The 18218-nt window shown below is 38.8% G+C and overlaps 1 protein-coding gene across 2 annotated transcripts; it reads left to right on the forward strand.

The window, feature by feature from the left end:
* The first annotated feature begins 9145 nt into the window (after positions 1–9145).
* LOC149138574 (membrane protein PM19L-like) lies at positions 9146–17908 on the forward strand. Of its 2 annotated transcripts, XR_016264877.1 has the most exons (3): positions 9146–9404; positions 16285–16504; positions 17695–17908. XR_016264877.1 is itself a non-coding variant. In XM_089449767.1 (2 exons), the coding sequence occupies exons 1-2, from the start codon at positions 17301–17303 to the stop codon at positions 17850–17852; spliced, it is 285 nt and encodes a 94-aa protein (XP_089305893.1). In that variant the 5' UTR covers positions 16890–17300; the 3' UTR covers positions 17853–17908. The 2 variants fall into 2 exon arrangements, 1 of the variants encoding a protein (XP_089305893.1); XM_089449767.1 differs by lacking the exons at positions 9146–9404; positions 16285–16504 and adding an exon at positions 16890–17427.
* The last annotated feature ends 310 nt before the right edge of the window (positions 17909–18218 follow it).

Here is an 18218-nt window from a genome sequence, read left to right on the forward strand (position 1 = left end):
GGTTTGTTAATTATGCTAATGACTGTGTTGTTGGTTTAGAATTTTGGTCAAGTGCTGCACTTTCCGCAGCTCACACAGGGTTTCCGCAGTTGATCCCGGTTTCCGCAGCCAACCCCGGATTCCGCAGCTGTTTTATTAAACGGCATGTTCCAGGTGTCCTCCGGGAAGAAGAGCCACATGGGCAAGTTTGTGGAACCAAGGACATGGTGTGTGTCCTTCCAGCTCAGCCAAACCAGTCATGAAAACCCATGGTCAACGAGGGGGCAACTACGGTCAAACAGAGGTCATTGACGGTGGCACGGCTCTGCGTGTTCGGTTTTAGAGCACGTGAAGAACAGCTGGCCTCTTCCTCAGCCACGCAGATGATGGGAAACACGAATCCAACAGAAGATTTATTGCCCACCTCGACCGTTGCCTAAATCTGAGGACTGTGCTAGATTACGCGTTTTTACACAGCTGATAGAATAGTGTAGTTTGTGTTAAGTTCGTTTTATTTTCTCTGCTATAAATAAAGTGTCTCTGAACGCTGATTAGTTAGCTGCTGATATGTAATTTTTGAACCCCACTGTACTTTCTATTTTGCTACATAATATATGAGAAGACTGTTCTCCATTTGAGCGTGTAACTGATCTTTTGAGTTGGCTGGAGTAGGCAGAGGGCCCCTGTTTACTAAGGCCTGTACAGTGCTTTTCATTTCTAGCATTTCTTCTTATCAGTTTATGTATAATAGTTGTACAGAATTCTTTTGATTGCTATGTTTTGATCATGTACAATAGCTGTATATAACTTTGAATTCTGCTCATTTATATTTCTGCACTTTTCCATGACTGATCAGTGTGTTTTTGCAGATTTCTTAGGTGCCCGAGACAATTTTCTTACTTCTCTCTTTACAGCTAGTGGCATTTGTGATCGTCTTATCTAGACTGCTGATCTTTATTTTTGATTTCCATTAGTATCATTGCTTTAGTTTGCACTTTATTTTCTGCTCATAGCTTATCAAGTTGTTTATCTTTTGATGGCTCTTTTTATCATAATCAACTAACTTTTAGTGGAGCCAGAATATCACTTAAGTGCAGCTTGGTTTATTTTGTTTTAAGACTCACATTGCTAACTTGCTCATAACTCTTTCTTATATGATCAATCCAGCTGAAGGCGGAAAGGTTAAGGGAAAATTAAGTAGTGTGATTTGTCACTTAGATTGTACATTGCTTAAGATTCAATTGAGGAGTTAAAGTAGTTATTCTCGTTCTTAATTGAGTTAATGTAGATGTCATTTTCAATCTCATTTTTATCAGCAGTAGAGGTATTGGGCCAATGCCATTGGTCTTTTATTTGATGCTTTCATTTTCCTTCAAGAGTTAATTTCATTTCAGTTGTTGTTCAAAGATTTCTGGTAGATCACTTTTAAGTTTTAAGAAATCATTTAGGACTCATCACAATCACACACACTTCACTCATTTTATTTCATTTCCATCACATCACTGTAGGAGAAATAGAATTGAAAACAAACTTAAAAAGTTAAAAACGACAAAAACTTAAGAAATAGTTGCCTAAGTACATACAGTACACATCACTTCATCAGCTTACGAGCCCCGGGTTGACATTTAAAGTTGCAATTTAGACATCACTAAATTGACCAAACACTCATGTTGGATGTTATCCTTTAAAGTCCCTATGAACACATCAATCCTATGCTCCTCTGTAATATCTTTTACCCTTATATTCAATTTTCGGAAGTCCTAAATGTGCTCCATCATTGAACCCTTTTGTTTGAGATTTATCAATTGGTTAAAAAAGGTGTTGCTTTTTGTATCCTCATAATGTGCTATCATTTCTTCCGTAAAAATTTCCCAAGTGACAAATTGTTTACAAGAGAAAATCCATCGATACCATACAAACTGATTTGGTTCCAAATATAAAGTTGCAATGCGTACCTTTTGTGTGTTTTGCACATTATGGAGATCGAAATATTGCTCCATCTATAGTATCCATGTTACGGGATCCTTGCCATCAAACTTCCTCGTACTGATCTTTAGAACATGGTGGGTCTTCAATCCAACGTTAGTGTCTATGAAATCATGATTAACATTTCTTTTGTTCTCATCATGAGTTTCCTTTACTACCCTTTCGCCATTGATAAACATTTATTGTAGCAACTTTGTCAAATCTGTCTTCAAATATTTCATGTTGCCTTTAATTTTTTCTTCTATACCATCCATCTTAGCTTCCACGCCCTTTGAATTCCTTCAAACTAATTTTCCAGCCAAATTTATGCAAAACTTTAAAAACAAACTACACACGTTTTTTCACTTTGTAGGAGCTCGATATTGAATTTGTTGTATCTATGTAATTTACGATCTCCAAGGTCTGAAATTGCATCTTGCGGTAGCCCTCTGAGTCCTCTTTCCAACCCCACAAGTCTTATCAAGATTGGATTCTCCAAGGAAGAGATATGCTAAATCTCCCACAATAACCTGATTATAGACTGCTTCAGTAGAGCGAAGTTGTACGAAGTTCCACGTGTCATTGTTTCGACCTTAGGACCTGAAACTGATACAAAGAAAACAACATGCCATCCTCTTTCTGGAACTTTTTACGAAATTTCAAGCTGATGCTCAGAGAGAAAGTTATGGCAATTTTCCCCAAGTCACCTCTTTGGGATGTAATTCGGGAGCCTGCAAAAACCCTAAATGTATTGGACTATATCTCCAAAAATGTATTGAAACAAGGTCTAAAATTTGATTCCAAGCTTCATCAAGATTTTGGGTCAAATGGGTTTTAGTTTCAGAGTCTGAACCTTCGTAGAAAAAAAATTATAACGAAAATTCCACGTTGGTCTGTTTGCGATGGAATCATGGAGCTTGCAAAAACACTAACGTCCTCAAATCATATCTTCGAAAATATAGTGAGAAAAGATTTGAAATTTGGACCCGAGGTTTAGAATGATTTATGCTCAAATAGGTTTTTTTTTAGCTTCTGAAAATTCGTAGAGAAAACGTTATATCAAAAATGTCACGATGACCTATTTGGAGCAGCGAAACACTAGAATCCAAAGCTCTGATACCAAATGTTATGAAACCAGCTCACAAAAAGATAAAAAAGATAGATCAATGACTTAAAAAGCAACTTCTTCAAGGGGGCAACCTCCTTTACATTACACAAATGAATAATTCTTGGATGATACAAATGACAAGACCTCCTTTCTATATATAGGAGTCTAAGAGGTCCCAATACAATTAGAGCCTACATAACAATAATATTGTAAGGGCACAACAATAACTGTAGTGGGCTTCTTTGGGGCATGATAATAACAACATGAGGACTATATGGGCACAAAAATACAATAAGGGGGTTGTACTAATAACAATAAAAGATTACACTAGTAGTATAGGGACCTAACATCTATCTTGTCGAACCATTTCCTGTCCTTATCTCCCTAGTGTGTACTTGTTGGCTTGGTGATTATCCCCTGTTTGCTTAGTTTTCTCTTTTATCTTCTTTCTTGGTTCTTATTCAACTCGTTTCTTCTCAGCCTCATCTTCTTCTTTCTTTCTTTTTCTTAGCTTCCTCTTATGTTTGTTTTAAGAGTGCTGCAAGTGCCTTTTCTATTTCCCAAAGTGTTTGAGAACGTTTAAGCTTAATAATAAGCAGACCTGCAGCTACGACCATCTTTGAACTCTTGCGGGATTGCCAATGGGCATGGATTTCCACCATTGTACCTTCTCTTAGCATGGCTCCAGCTAGGTATGAATATAAAAAACATAATATTATCTTTGCCTTAGATCAACCACCTGAACGACTTACCTTTGACCCTCATTGAATGAGTAAGCATTTCCATCTATACAAAAATCTCGATCTGGTGGTAGTAATGGTGGTGCCTTCACCTTAGATGTTGTTGTTGGCTCGAATACTAGCTCAAATGTTGCCGATAGAACTGCTGCTAGCTATTGGTCTCAATATCGTTAGCTGATTCTGTCCCACAACCTTTGCTTATCACTGGATGGAAGAAAATTGTACACAAGCAAGAAAGAGAGTTGGGCCTCAACCATTGTTTTCACACTCGAACTTGAATTTTGCAACCAACACCCATGTTGAATAGTAGAGATAAGTGAAATAAGCCCCAAAAAAATCAACATAATGAATAAGATTACCATAACCATATGTAATCATACATTATCGTGAAACATGCTGATAGTTAGTGACAACACTGTCCTACACACACCCTTTCGAAACAATGCGTAGTTCTTGCATTAACTGAGCATCCACTGACTTTGAATTCAAGAGCTTGACCTAATAACGTCAGAAGCTTAGGCCCATCTAATTTTTACGCCGTAAGGCATTTCCCTCTGAAATCAACTCTCCTCTCTGCCTACCTGTCATCTTGTAAGCCACACGATTATATGTTAGACGATTGCAACAATTTCAGCTGTTGATGGTTGATTCAAAGGGGTTACCCAAACGGTTTGGGCGTTTCATTTGGCATCGGGTCGAATAGTTTCATCCGCGCAGCTGAACCGCGCTCTAGTGCTACATGCGTCCCACTAACCCTATGTCATTCCTTACCTGAACACTTTCGTTATGCATTTCACTGCGATTTCTTGGCCACTGCTAGGGAGAACGCCCATATAAATCTTCAAACACTGGTTCCGCGTGAATTGAGAGGTGGCGTGCGTCCTGCTATCAACCAAGTCTTCCCGAAGTGTGAGAAATCGTGTTAATATCATAAACTCTGGTTTTGTGTCAATGCGGCAGAGCTGTAAGTCCTGGTTCACTGAAGGTTATTTTTTCAGTGCGTTGTTCATCCTAGCTACTGCCTCATTGATCACACACCTCGAGTTGCAGAGTTAGGGATTTATCCCTCTGCCCCATTTCAGTATTTAGATTGTAAAAATATGTTTGCATTATCTGGTGATCTACATATCTTCCCAATACAGTTCAAGGTTTTAGGAATTTGTTTATATACTTCTGGCATCATGATAGATCGCAGTTGTTGGTTGACCACTTCGTTTTAATAGGCCCTTTGTACTGCTGTTTGATGTGAATATTATTCCTCTAGTCTCTTAGTACTTTGATTTTACACCCTCATCCAGGATTTTTTTTGGAAGTGCTTTAAGAAACAATTCCCAAAGGTTGCTGCCCTGTTTAGAGCAGACTTCCTTCTGTCAAGGTGCTACGGGCCAGGTCCGTGAGGTAGCTATTCTGCCAAAATTGTGCAGGGCTTGCAGTTGGATTCATCTCTTTGAAACTAATACTATTTGGGTGTTGTAGATCTGGTTGAAAATATAACGCTGGTTGATAGCGTAACACTCCCTTGATCCCATCAGGTACCATTCCCCGAGTTTTTGAGTGATCTTGATTTTTCACCATCATCTTGGAATGTGTTTTCTACAAGTGATTTGAGAAACATACCCCAAAAGGGGCTGCCCAGTCCAAGAGGTTGCTATTCTACCAAAATGGCCTGGGCCTTGCATTGGGTTTTACTCCTTTGAAACTGATACAGTTTGGTGGGGCAGATCCAGGCAAAAATGCAGCCCCGGTGGATTCTGCTTAACACTCACTTGATCTCATCAATGGACCAATGCCCTGGTTATCTACCCATGCTTGAAGTGTTCGTTCTTTGGTGGTTATTGCCCATTCTGCCAATCATTTTGGACAATCTCTTGTCACCTACTTTGCTCTAGATGTTGGTGCTCCTGACCAGTTCGGTAATTTTAGTCTTCAAGTACTTGTATATGGCCTGCTATTGAGATCTTACATGTAACATAAGTTTTACTGTTTGACCACTGCTACATATTGTCATGAAAGTCAGGTCTGACAGTCATCACATTAGTTTGATTATTATTGCTAGCAATTAAGGAGATTTTTGAATCCTTATTCTATTTTGTATAATTTGAACACTTTTTAATAGCAGTACTTTCCTGGGTATAATTTGGACTCTCAAGTCGTACCTGGTCCATGTGAAGACCAAGCTGAATCAACAGGGCCACCTCCAGGCAATTCCAAGAGCCTATAACTCTGCCCAGATTTCCACCCTGACCATTGAACTGTTGCCGTCACCCCCTGACCGAGCTGGGATAGGACCTCCTTCTTTAGAATATAGAAAGATGGACTTCAGTTCACCTCTATTCTAGAGAATACTTTGGAGATTGCCATGAAACTGCAGGTTCTTAAATATGTCAAGAACAGAGTTATAGAAATACAAGACCATTATTGTGAGATTTGTCCATTATAACCAGCGCATATAACCACTACCTACAGTGTCAACACTGCTATTCTAACTTTCTACCACATCATCAAATGGCCATTACATCAAGTCCTAGAATGATGGCTTTGCAAATGAAAGCAGAGTAGGACTGCAATTATTTTTTCATGGACTAAAAGCAATGTATGCATACAATAAATATTGATATGTTTAAAAACAGTATGCAAGATCAGAATGAATGTAAGAACCAACATGAAAAAGGTTTTGCAGCCCCGGATTTATGAAAAAGTCTTTTTGGAAGACTCACGCGGTTTTGAAGCTTTCTAAGTCTACTCAGAATTCTTTTCGGCCCAAAACTTTCAATGTCAAATGACATCAGTAAAAATGGAACCTTATCTCTCAGTTTGTACTGAGTCTTTAATTTCCTTATTAAACCCAGCCTTCATTGTCCACCTTGAGGGTGACGCATTCTGTAATTTGAATATTTAAATGTGTCACTCTTCCGTATATAAATTTCAGGTAAATTAGGTGACAATACCATTATCATCTGATAAGGATTACCTTGGGTTGCTTGTGTTTGTGTCTAGGGTCGCTGTGCAGTTTCTATGTAGTTACATCACACTTCCACTTTATGCCCTTGTGACACAGGTCAGTCTACTCCATGTTCATTGAAAATACAATCAGTTTAGGTGTTTGATGTGACTATTATTCCTCTAGTCTCTTAGTACTTTGATTTTACACCCTCATCCAGGATTTTTTTTTGGAAGTGCTTTAAGAAACAATTCCCAAAGGTTGCTGCCCTGTTTAGAGCAGACTTCCTTCTGCCAAGGTGCTACGGGCCAGGTCCGTGAGGTAGCTATTCTGCCAAAATTGTGCAGGGCTTGCAGTTGGCTTCATCTCTTTGAAACTAATACTATTTGGGTGTTGCAGATCTGGTTGAAAATATAACGCTGGTTGACAGCGTAACACTCCCTTGATCCCATCAGGTACCATTCCCCGAGTTTTTGAGTGATCTTGATTTTTCACCATCATCTTGGAATGTGTTTTCTACAAGTGATTTGAGAAACATACCCCAAAAGGGGCTGCCCAGTCCAAGAGGTTGCTATTCTACCAAAATGGCCTGGGCCTTGCATTGGGTTTTACTCCTTTGAAACTGATACAGTTTGGTGGGGCAGATCCAGGCAAAAATGCAGCCCCGGTGGATTCTGCTTAACACTCACTTGATCTCATCAATGGACAATTGCCCTGGTTATCTACCCATGCTTGAACTGTTCGTTCTTTGGTGGTTATTGCCCATTCTGCCAATCATTTTGGACAATCTCTTGTCACCTACTTTGCTCTAGATGTTGGTGCTCTTGACCAGTTCGGTAATTTTAGTCTTCAAGTACTTGTATATGGCTTGCTATTGAGATCTTACATGTAACATAAGTTTTACTGTTTGACCACTGCTACATATTGTCATGAAAGTCAGGTCTGACAGTCATCATATTAGTTTGATTATTATTGCTAGCAATTAAGGAGATTTTTGAATCCTTATTCTATTTTGTATAATTTGAACACTTTTTAATAGCAGTACTTTGCTGGGTATAATTTGGACTCTCAAGTCGTACCTGGTCCATGTGAAGACCAGGCTGAATCAACAGGGCCACCTCCAGGCAATTCCAAGAGCCTATAACTCTGCCCAGATTTCCACCCTGACCATTGAACTGATGCCGTCACCCCCTGACCGAGCTGGGATAGGACCTCCTTCTTTAGAATATAGAAAGATGGACTTCAGTTCACCTCTATTCTAGAGAATAATTTGGAGATTGCCATGAAACTGCAGGTTCTTAAATATGTCAAGAACAGAGTTATAGAAATACAAGACCATTATTGTGAGATTTGTCCATTATAACTAGCGCATATAACCACTACCTACAGTGTCAACACTGCTCTTCTAACTTTCTACCACATCATCAAATGGCCATTACATCAAGTCCTGGAATGATGGTTTTGCAAATGAAAGCAGAGTAGGACTGCAATTATTTTTTCATGGACTAAAAGCAATGTATGCATACAATAAATATTGATATGTTTAAAAACAGTATGCATGATCAGAATGAATGTAAGAACCAGCATGAAAAAGGTTTTGCAGCCCTGAATTTATGGAAAAGTCTTTTTGGAAGACCCACGCGGTTTTGAAGCTTTCTAAGTCTACTCAGTATTCTTTTCGGCCCAAAACTTTCAATGTCAAACGACATCAGCAAAAATGGAACCTTATCTCTCAGTTTGTACTGAGTCTTTAATTTCCTTATTAAACCCAGCCTTCATTGTCCACCTTGAGGGTGACACATTCTGTAATTTGAATATTTGATATGTTTTATTTGCTTGACCTTCAACGTTATCCTCATCAGAATCTACCGAATCACCATAAGTAACTGGCAGAATATCTAGAGATGATATTTGAGGCATTTCTGAAGCACTGAAGACAGATAATCAATTTGGCATGGTTGCAACATTCAAAGTTGACGAGTTTGGGGCTTCTTTCCAATTCTTTGGATTAGAATGCGAACAACCATTTTCCAAGAATTGTCTAGCCCTGGGCATTTTTCTATTTAGTCCATAATTTATGTTGAAGCACCGAACACAGATAATCAATTTGGCATGGTTGCAACATTCAAAGTTGACAAATTTGGGGCTTCTTTCCAATTCTTTGGATCGGAATGCCAACAACCATTTTCCAAGAATTGTCTGGCCTTGGGCATTTTTCTATTTAGTCCATAATTTATGTTCTAATTTATTTAGTAACGTCTTTACTATCTTCGTAAACCTTCATATAAATATCCCCACATTGACTGCTAAGCAGAGCACAACTCATTGAAGTTTTTTTCAAGCTTTTGTCTGGGTTATTCAAAGTAGCAGAACTAATTTGACAAGATGGAGGAACCAAAATACCTTTCTGTGGCTGATTGCTTTTTACTATAAAGGAAATCTGAGTTTCATCATTTCTTCTCTTTATTTTTGCAGCTAATGTGGAGGAAAAGTGTTGACCTTTTGGTAGATGTTGGACACAGACATCACTTCTAGTGGCATCTGCAATGCCACCGATTCGAGGTGTAGAGATCACAATGTTGTCCACATAGGTTATGCTTCAGAGCATCTATGGGCATCTATGGAGACAAACTCACATTTAATATTTCCAGTGGAAGAATTGATTGAGCTAGTAAGGTCTTTACTATCTTCATAAACCTTCATATAAATATTCCCACATTGACTGCTAAGAAGATAACTGCTCATTGAAGTTTTTTTTCAATCTTTTGTTTGGATTATTCAAAGTATCAGAACTAGCTTCACAAGCTGGAGTAACCAAAAATACCTTTCTGTAGCTGATTGATTTTTACTATAAAGGGAATCTGAGTTTCATCATTTATTCTATATTTATTTTTGTAGCTAGTTGGAGGAAAAATGTTGACCTTCTGGCAGATTTTGGACACAGACATCACTTCTAGTGGCATCTGCAATGCCAGAAAGTTCATGACCATTTTCACATGTTCTCACACTAATAGGCAGTCCAGAAAATCTCCAGCCACCATTGTTGTCAGCTTTATCTCATCATATGCAAATTAAGAATCTAGTGCATGGTATAGATTGGTAATTGGTCATTTTCCATCTCCAAATTAAGCCAATACTTATAGTTTATAAAGCAGCGATAGTTTTATAATTATAATGGCGTTGGGAGTGGTGAAGTCTCTTATGGGTTTTCTATTGCTCTTGAATATCTGCATGTTTCTTGTTGTGGGTGCTATTGCTGGATGCGCTCTCAACGATGTAGGAATTTACAGGGTAAGTTCCTCAGAAGAATACCAAAAGGACACCGCTCACAACCAGATCACAGATCAATACACCAGTATTTTTGACGTGGTTAAAACCCTCAAAGAGGGAAACAATCCACGGCCTGTCCCAACGTGGGTACTACAGGCAATTTATTAATCAAAGAATGAAAATTTACATAAGCTTCTCTCATGCACGGATTACCCGAACAATGACCCTCCATGCGCTTTAAATAGAACTCATGGACCAATCGGGTGTCAAGCCACGGATCAAGTGTCGGTAATACCGAGGAGAGAATGAACCGTCGGATCACTACATATCGTGACCGTCGGATTGTAAGTTACAAAATGTACAACGGTAAAGAAACACACTTTACCTAACTCTATACCTAACTCTACACTAGACCAAGTTGAACTTAACTATATCCTATGTGTCGGAATATCCTAACATCCCCCCTTAAGAACAACTTGGGATAGGATTGAAGGATTTACAAATATGACACAATAGGAGAAGGAAGGAGGCACTAGAGCCTATCCCCCCTTAGTGACAACTTCCTGAACTCCAAGCATATATCGAAGTTTAGTGAACTTCGCCTCTGTGAGAGCCTTTGTGAAGATGTCTGCAACCTGATCATCTGTTGGACAATATTGCACTTCAAGAACATGGTCATGAATGAGCTTTCTGATGAAGTGCATGTGTAGTTCAATGTGTTTGCTGCGCTGATGCTGGACTGGATCTTTGCATAGCTGAATGGCACTTTGATTATCACACCAAAGTGTGGTTGGATGCTGCTGCTCAAAGCCAAACTCTGATAGGATCTGACGAAGCCACAAGGCTTCCTTACTAGCTTCCACGACACCACGATACTCTGCTTCTGCTGACGAAAGAGAAATGGCAGCCTGTTTCTTACAAGCCCATGTAATAGGTCCTGAACCAAGAGTGAAGACATAACCGGCAGTAGACTTCCGATCATCAGGGTCACCAGCCCAATCAGAATCAGTGAAACCAACTAACAGAGGAGCTGCTTTGGCACTGTAATGAATCCCAAACTGTACTGTACCTCGAACATAACGAAGTATTCTTTTAGCTGCTTTCCAATGACTTTCACGGGGGTTTTGCATAAAACGAGCAACAAGGCCAACAGCAAAGGAAAGATCAGGACGAGTATGGGTTAAATACAAGAGTTTTCCTACAAGTTGACGGTATAAGGTAGCATCAACTTCAGGAGAAGTACAAGAGGTTGAAAGTTTGACTCCAGACTGAAAGGGAGAAGGGGCTGGCTTACAGTCTTCCATGTGAAAATGACGAAGAATATCACAAGCATACTTGGACTGGGAAAGGAAAATACCCTCCTTGGATTGCAAGACTTGAAGACCGAGAAAATAGTGTAAGTGTCCTAAGTCTGTCATTTCAAATTTCTTTTTAAGGCTGGACTTCACATGGTTTATAAGGTTGGGATCACTACCAGTAAGAATAATATCATCAACATAAAGAACAAGGATGATAAGAGAGTTGCCCACTTTCTTGGTGTAGACAGTATTGTCAGAATGACACCTAGAAAAGCCAGATTCTAAAAGAAAGCTATCCATTTTGGCATACCAAGCCCGAGGAGCTTGCTTGAGGCCATAAAGGGATTTCTTAAGTCGACAAACAAGGCTGGAGTTTGTTTGTATGAAGCCAATGGGTTGTTCCATATAGATTTCTTCCTGCAAGTCCCTATGCAAGAAGGCAGATTTAACATCCATCTGATGGACTTCCCATTTTAAAGAGGCAGCAAGGGAAAGAACAAGGCGGATAGAGTTCATTTTGGCAACAGGGGAGAAGGTTTCAGTGCAGTCAATGCCTTCAACCTGTGAAAAGCCCTTAGTAACGAGACGAGCTTTATGTTTATCAACTTTCCCATCTGGTCCATACTTGGTTCTGTAAACCCATTTACATCTAACAAGTTTGCGTCCCTTTGGTAGAGGAACAAGATCCCATGTATCATTTGTCATCAATGAATGATATTCTTCATTCATAGCTGCTTCCCAATGTGGATGGCCTGAAGCTTCTGCAAAAGTGTCAGGATCATGATTTACTGGAGCTTGAGCCAGTAAAGAAGAGGCTCTTTCAAACTGAGAACGTGTACGTCGCTGATCTGTAGGATCACCGGCAAGATCACCTGCTGCATCCCGAGTAGCACGGACCCATCTTGGAAGTTGAGGATCCTGAGAAGGTGGGGGAGGGTTATCATCCTCGCTTTCATCATCTGAAGAAAAAATGTTTTCAAAAGTAGAAGAGATAGGAAGAGGTGGCACATCCGCCGGACTAGGCTCGCAGGCCGATTTATTTTCATCAAATTTTACATCTCTTCTAATGATAACATTTTTGGACTTAAATGGAATAAGTCTATAACCTTTTACATCTTCAGAATATCCAACAAAAGTACATTTCTCACTCTTAGGTTCTAAAGCTTTATGCTTTTCATCTGGAATATGGGCCCATGCTTCACTTCCAAACACACGAAAGTGACTTACATCTGGTTTAATGGAACTTCAAGCTTCTTCTGGAGTGATATTCTCTAGAACCTTAGTAGGAGTGCGATTGATTATATAATTTGCACAATTAATTGCTTCGGCCCAAAAACTAAGACTGAGTCCTTTAGATTGCAGCATACAATTAGCCATTTCCTTTAAGGTGCGATTTTTCCTTTCAGCTACACCATTTTGTTGTGGAGTGTATGGAACAGTATGTTGCATTTGAATTCCATTTTTGGTGCAAAAGTTGATGAATGTGTTTTTAACATATTCTCCACCATTATCAGTTCTTAGCTTAAGAATTTGATGTCCAGATTGTTTTTCAACAAAGGCTTTGAAGGCCAAAAATGTGTTAAATACTTCGCTCTTGAGTTTTAAGAAGTATACCCAAGTGCGTCTGGAGAAATCATCAATGAAATTTAAGAAGTACTTGCAGCCAGAGAATGAAGCAACAGGAAGAGGACCACATAAATCACTGTGCACAAGCTGTAAAGGGGCTGAGGCGTGCCAAGAGGCACGTTTGTCAAAACTGTCCCGATGATGTTTTCCGAGTACACATCCGGAACAAACACCATCTCTGCAAGATACCATAGGAAGACCTGTCACCATATTTTCTTTACATAGATGCTGAAGGGAGCGATAGTTTAAGTGACCAAATCGCTCATGCCAAAGTTTGCTCACTTCATCATTATGAGCAACAAATACTGAGGGAAGATTTGATGACCCAAAGTTGTGAAACTTATACAACCTTGTGGAATCATCAGCAAGACCAGTAGCTAGAATCTGTTTAGGATCTTTTAGATCCTTGATTACAACATCATGAGGTGAAAATTCAACAATTTTACCTTCACCTGAATGAGTTATCTGATAGACAGATAGAAGGTTGCAGGATAAGGTTGGAACACATAATACATCATTAAACTGACCATTGTCTAGATGAACAGTTCCAGTCCCTACAACATTAAGAGATCTATCATCACCAACATATATATTTTTGGTGTTACAATCATTTAAAGAAGAAAACATGGCTTGGTTTTTTGCCATGTGATAAGAGGCTCCAGAATCAATGAGCCACTCATGAGAATGAGAAGAAGAAGAAGATACATTTAATGCATAACCAGACTGAGATGATTGACAACGACATGCAGAAAGTGCCATTCCGGAAGTTGAAGTTGAAGTAGGCTCCACATGGATGTTATGTTTCTTCATTGCGGCTTCCAAGGCTTCCATCTTCTTAAAGCATTTAGATTCTAAGTGGCCATCTCGATTACAAAAGTTACAATGTCTATCAATCTTCTTCCATTTGTTTTTATTGGTCTTATCATTTTGCTGAAATGATCTTTCATTTTGAGGCTGAGTTGGTTTAGGACCATTCTTTTGAGGATATGACTTCTTAGGATTCTTTGAATTTGGTTGCTGCTGGGCGGCTAACGCTTTCGTGGAAGAGTTTCCAAGATTAAGAATACCAAGGTGTAAGAGTTTTTCTTGTTCTCTTATTAAGGAATCACAAAAGGAGTCAAAGGAAGGGGCCTTGTAGTCTTTTCCTTGACAAATGAAAGCTTCCCTTGTAGAATGGAAAGTGGAAACAAATACAGAGTAGGCTGGTCCCAACTTAGTAAGGATGGAATAAATAAGGTTACCATCTTCTTTCTTAACTTTAACACCTTCCAAGAGATATCTAAGGGTCTTGAATTTGGACAAGAAATCTTCAATGCAAGAAAAATTATTAGGATCCAAAGTAAGCAACTCATTTTCAAGTTGATGGGCTCTAATTTCATTTTCAATCCCAAAAACTTTAGCGAGTTTTTCTAATGCTTCATGAGGAGTCTCAAGTTCTGCAATGTGGAATCTAAGATCAGGAGAAATAGACATCCCTATCAAACCACGTGCTTGATCTTGTCTATTTTCCCATTTTGCAGCCTTGTCTTCATCTTTTGGTTTCTTCTCTTGGTCTGTGGCTATTCTGAAGAAACCTTTACTTCTAAGTAAATCTTCCATGTAGGCTACCCATTGGAAGTAGTTAGTGCTGTCAAGAATGACTTGGCATGGACTTTCCATTTTTAAAAAAAAAACTGAAGCTGAAGATGCTGAAAGTAAGTGTTCCAATGGATAGATCTCGAAAAAATAGGCGGTTTTAAAAAAAACGGTTCTGAAAAAGGCTTCCGGATGAAGAAGTTATGGCTTTTTGAAAAAAAAATTGTTGACGTTGCCGGCAAAGTGCGCGAATGTGCGGGAATGAAAAAATCCGCCCCCACAAAATGGAGACTTGAACCCAAGACCTCTACTCTCTTAAAATAGCTTTGAACCAATTGATCTATACAAAAAATTTGAGAGAGAGAGAGAGAGAGAGAGGGGGGGGCCTTGGTTTGCGTGCTTGCCTTGAGAAAGCTCTTTTTCCCTACAAAACACAAAACCCAACACGAATATGCAAAGAAAAACGAACCTTGCGGCTCGAAGTTAGCTTTAGCCAAAAAACTTTTAAAAAAATCTCAAAGTTAGCTTTAGCCAAAAAACTTTAAAAAAAATCTCAAAGTTAGCTTTAGCCGAAAAACTAAATATTTTTCTCAATGTTTCTGATTTTCCGAGATCACACTAAGGTGCAAGGAAAAGAGCATACGCATGAGAAAAATCCTTCCTTTCTGTTTCTGATTTGCCCAGATCGCACAGAGTCGCAGGGCAAAGAGCATACGCAGAAATGAAAGGTATAGATCCGGTTAAAAAAAAAAGGCTAAATAAACCGAAACCGAAATAAGCAGAGAGAAAATAACAGTAAACTGCAAAAAACACTGTATACCTCCCGATCTGAAAAATGACGCAGCTAGGGCTACCGGAAACCTTTTCGCGTGAAACGAAAGGGGTTCCTCACTGGAACAGATGCTCCGAACGCAACAGAGCAGTCCTCTCGGCCCGAAAGCAGTCAGAAACAACAGATCTAGGAAACGACAGCCGCATGCAGTTCTACCGGCTTCAGATTTGGATCACCAACGGACGCGACCCTCAAATAGCTCTGATACCATGTAGGAATTTACAGGGTAAGTTCCTCAGAAAGAATACCAAAAGGACACCGCTCACAACCAGATCACAGATCAATACACCAGTATTTTTGACGTGGTTAAAACCCTCAAAGAGGGAAACAGTCCACGGCCTGTCCCAACGTGGGTACTACAGGCAATTTATTAATCAAAGAATGAAAATTTACATAAGCTTCTCTCATGCACGGATTACCCGAACAATGACCCTCCATGCGCTTTAAATAGAACTCATGGACCAATCGGGTGTCAAGCCACGGATCAAGTGTCGGTAATACCGAGGAGAGAATGAACCGTCGGATCACTACATATCGTGACCGTCGGATTGTAAGTTACAAAATGTACAACGGTAAAGAAACACACTTTACCTAACTCTACACTAGACCAAGTTGAACTTAACTATATCCTATGTGTCGGAATATCCTAACAAACGACACCCTTGACCACATTTACTATACTGGTACTTACTGATTTCTTAGTAAATATACATATTGTTTTTCTGGTGCATTTACAGTATGACAAATTGATACATTTTATAAAATCTTTACTATTCACTAATATTTGTGTCTCAAGTCTTTTTTTTCATTTTTGAACTTTTATTAATTCAAAGTTCACATAAATCTCTAGATGAATCACAATTTTTCTTTTTCCTTCCATACATCGTGTGTTTTTTGGGCTAAATATATGATGGAGTGTGTTGCTAAATGACTACATGATTGACTTGCAGGTAGTGGAAGAGTTCTTCCTCAAGGGTTATCTCCAATCTATTTTCCAGTGGGGAATGAAGCAACGAGTTTCATGGTTATTTTTGCTTTTATAGCTGTAGTTGTAGGAGCTGCTTCATGCCTTTCAGGACTCCATCATCTCCAGATTTGGGGTGCCCAGAGCTTGGCTTCCAGTGCTGCTTCCTCCATGACAGCTTGGGCACTCACTCTATTGGCCATGGGGTAAGCACATAAATATTGTGACAATTATGGTAACCAATTAGAAGATGAGCTCATCATGATTTTCAATCTTAAAAGTTCATTTTCACATGTTCTCACACTAATAGGCAATCCGGACAGAGCATCTATTTTAGTTGCTTGACCTTCATCAATATCCTCATCAGAATCTACCGAATCACCATAAGTAACTGGCAGATCTAGAGCTGATATTTGAGACATTTCTGAAGCACTGAAGACAAATAATCAATTTGGCATGCTTGCAACATTCAAAGTTGACGAGAGGTTGGAGTTGTGGTTTGTCTATGTACATGGGGTTTCTTTCAGCTGATTTGGAAACACATGAGGACATGTTCTTGGTGTCAGGATATATTAGTTGTTTCCATTATGACCTATGACATCAAATTTGCAAAGGAAGCGAATTAATCACAATGAATTATTATCTAGATTTCCCAAAAGATTTACTGATTTGCATAAATGAAGGATCACAGGAAATGAAATTGATTAGCACGCCAATAAAATGCAGAACTAAGTAAACTGTGAATTCAAAAAAATTGATACGTGCTTTAATATCTCAATGCTACTGTGTGTCAAACCAAAAATACAGTGCTTCTGGTCTATTATTTAAGTAATTCCTGCCTGTGATCTCCCACCACCATTGTTTTCAGCTTGATCTCATCCTCTGCAAATTAATAATCTAGTGCATGGTATAGATTGGTAATTGGTCATTTTCCATCTCCCAATTAAGCCCCATTTGGTCAGTACTTATAGTTTGTAAAGAAACCATAGTTTTATAATTATAATGGCATTGGGAGTGGTGAAGTCTCTTGCGGCTTTTCTGTTGCTGTTGAATTTCTGCATGTTTCTTGTTGTGGTTGCTATTGCTGGATGGGCTCTCAACTACACCCTTGACCACACTTACTATACTGGTACTTACTAATTTCTTAGTAAATATACATATTGTTTTTCTGGTGCATTTACAGTATGGCAAACTGATACATTTTATAAAATCTTTACTGTTCACTAATATCTGTGTCTCAAGTTTTTTTTTTCATTTTTGAACTTTTATTAATTCAAGGTTCACATAAATACCTAGATGAATCACAATTTTTATTTTTCCTTCTGTACATAGTGTGTTTTTTGGGCTAAATATATGATGAAGTGTGTTGCTAAATGACTACATAATTGACTTGCAGGTTGTGGAAGAGCTCTTCCTCTAGGGTTTTCTCCAATCTATTTTCCAGTGGGGAATGAAGCAATGGGTTTCATGGTTATTTTTGCTTTGATAGTTGCAGTTGTAAGAGCTACTTCATGTCTTTCAGGACTTCATCATCTCTGGATTTGGGGTGCCTAGAGCTTGGCTTCCTGTGCTGCTTCCTCCATAACAACTTGGGCACTCACTCTATTGGCCATGGGGTAAGCACATAAATATTGTGACAATTATGGTAACCAATTAGAAGATGAGCTCATCATGATTTTCAATATTAAAAAACTGCAGGTTGGCATGCAAGGAAATCCATATCAGTGGTAGAAACACAAAAAAAATCCGAATCAAAAGGGTTTTCTTTCTTTCATTCTTCCTCTTTTGATTAATTTGTTTGCACATTTTAGAATTTAATTGATGAGTTTAGGTCTAGGTTGTTATGTCTACTTATCCTTCATTGTTATATCATAAATGTCAATTATAGTTGATTGGTTTTTCATGGTAAATTATTCAATC

Source organism: Pinus tabuliformis, chromosome X, assembly GCF_031772625.1.
Source record: "Pinus tabuliformis cultivar Carrire ecotype Pingquan chromosome X, CPIR1, whole genome shotgun sequence".
In the NCBI taxonomy this organism is placed as follows: Eukaryota; Viridiplantae; Streptophyta; class Pinopsida; order Pinales; family Pinaceae; genus Pinus; species Pinus tabuliformis.

What these genes read in the sequence shown, in the direction of transcription:
- LOC149138574 (XM_089449767.1), top strand. Translation starts at nt 17,301, where the DNA reads ATGGCATTGGGAGTGGTGAAGTCTCTTGCGGCTTTTCTGTTGCTGTTG. An exon ending in TGACCACACTTACTATACTG is followed by an intron (nt 17,428 to 17,694) that starts GTACTTACTAAT and finishes ATTGACTTGCAG; the next exon opens with GTTGTGGAAGAGCTCTTCCT.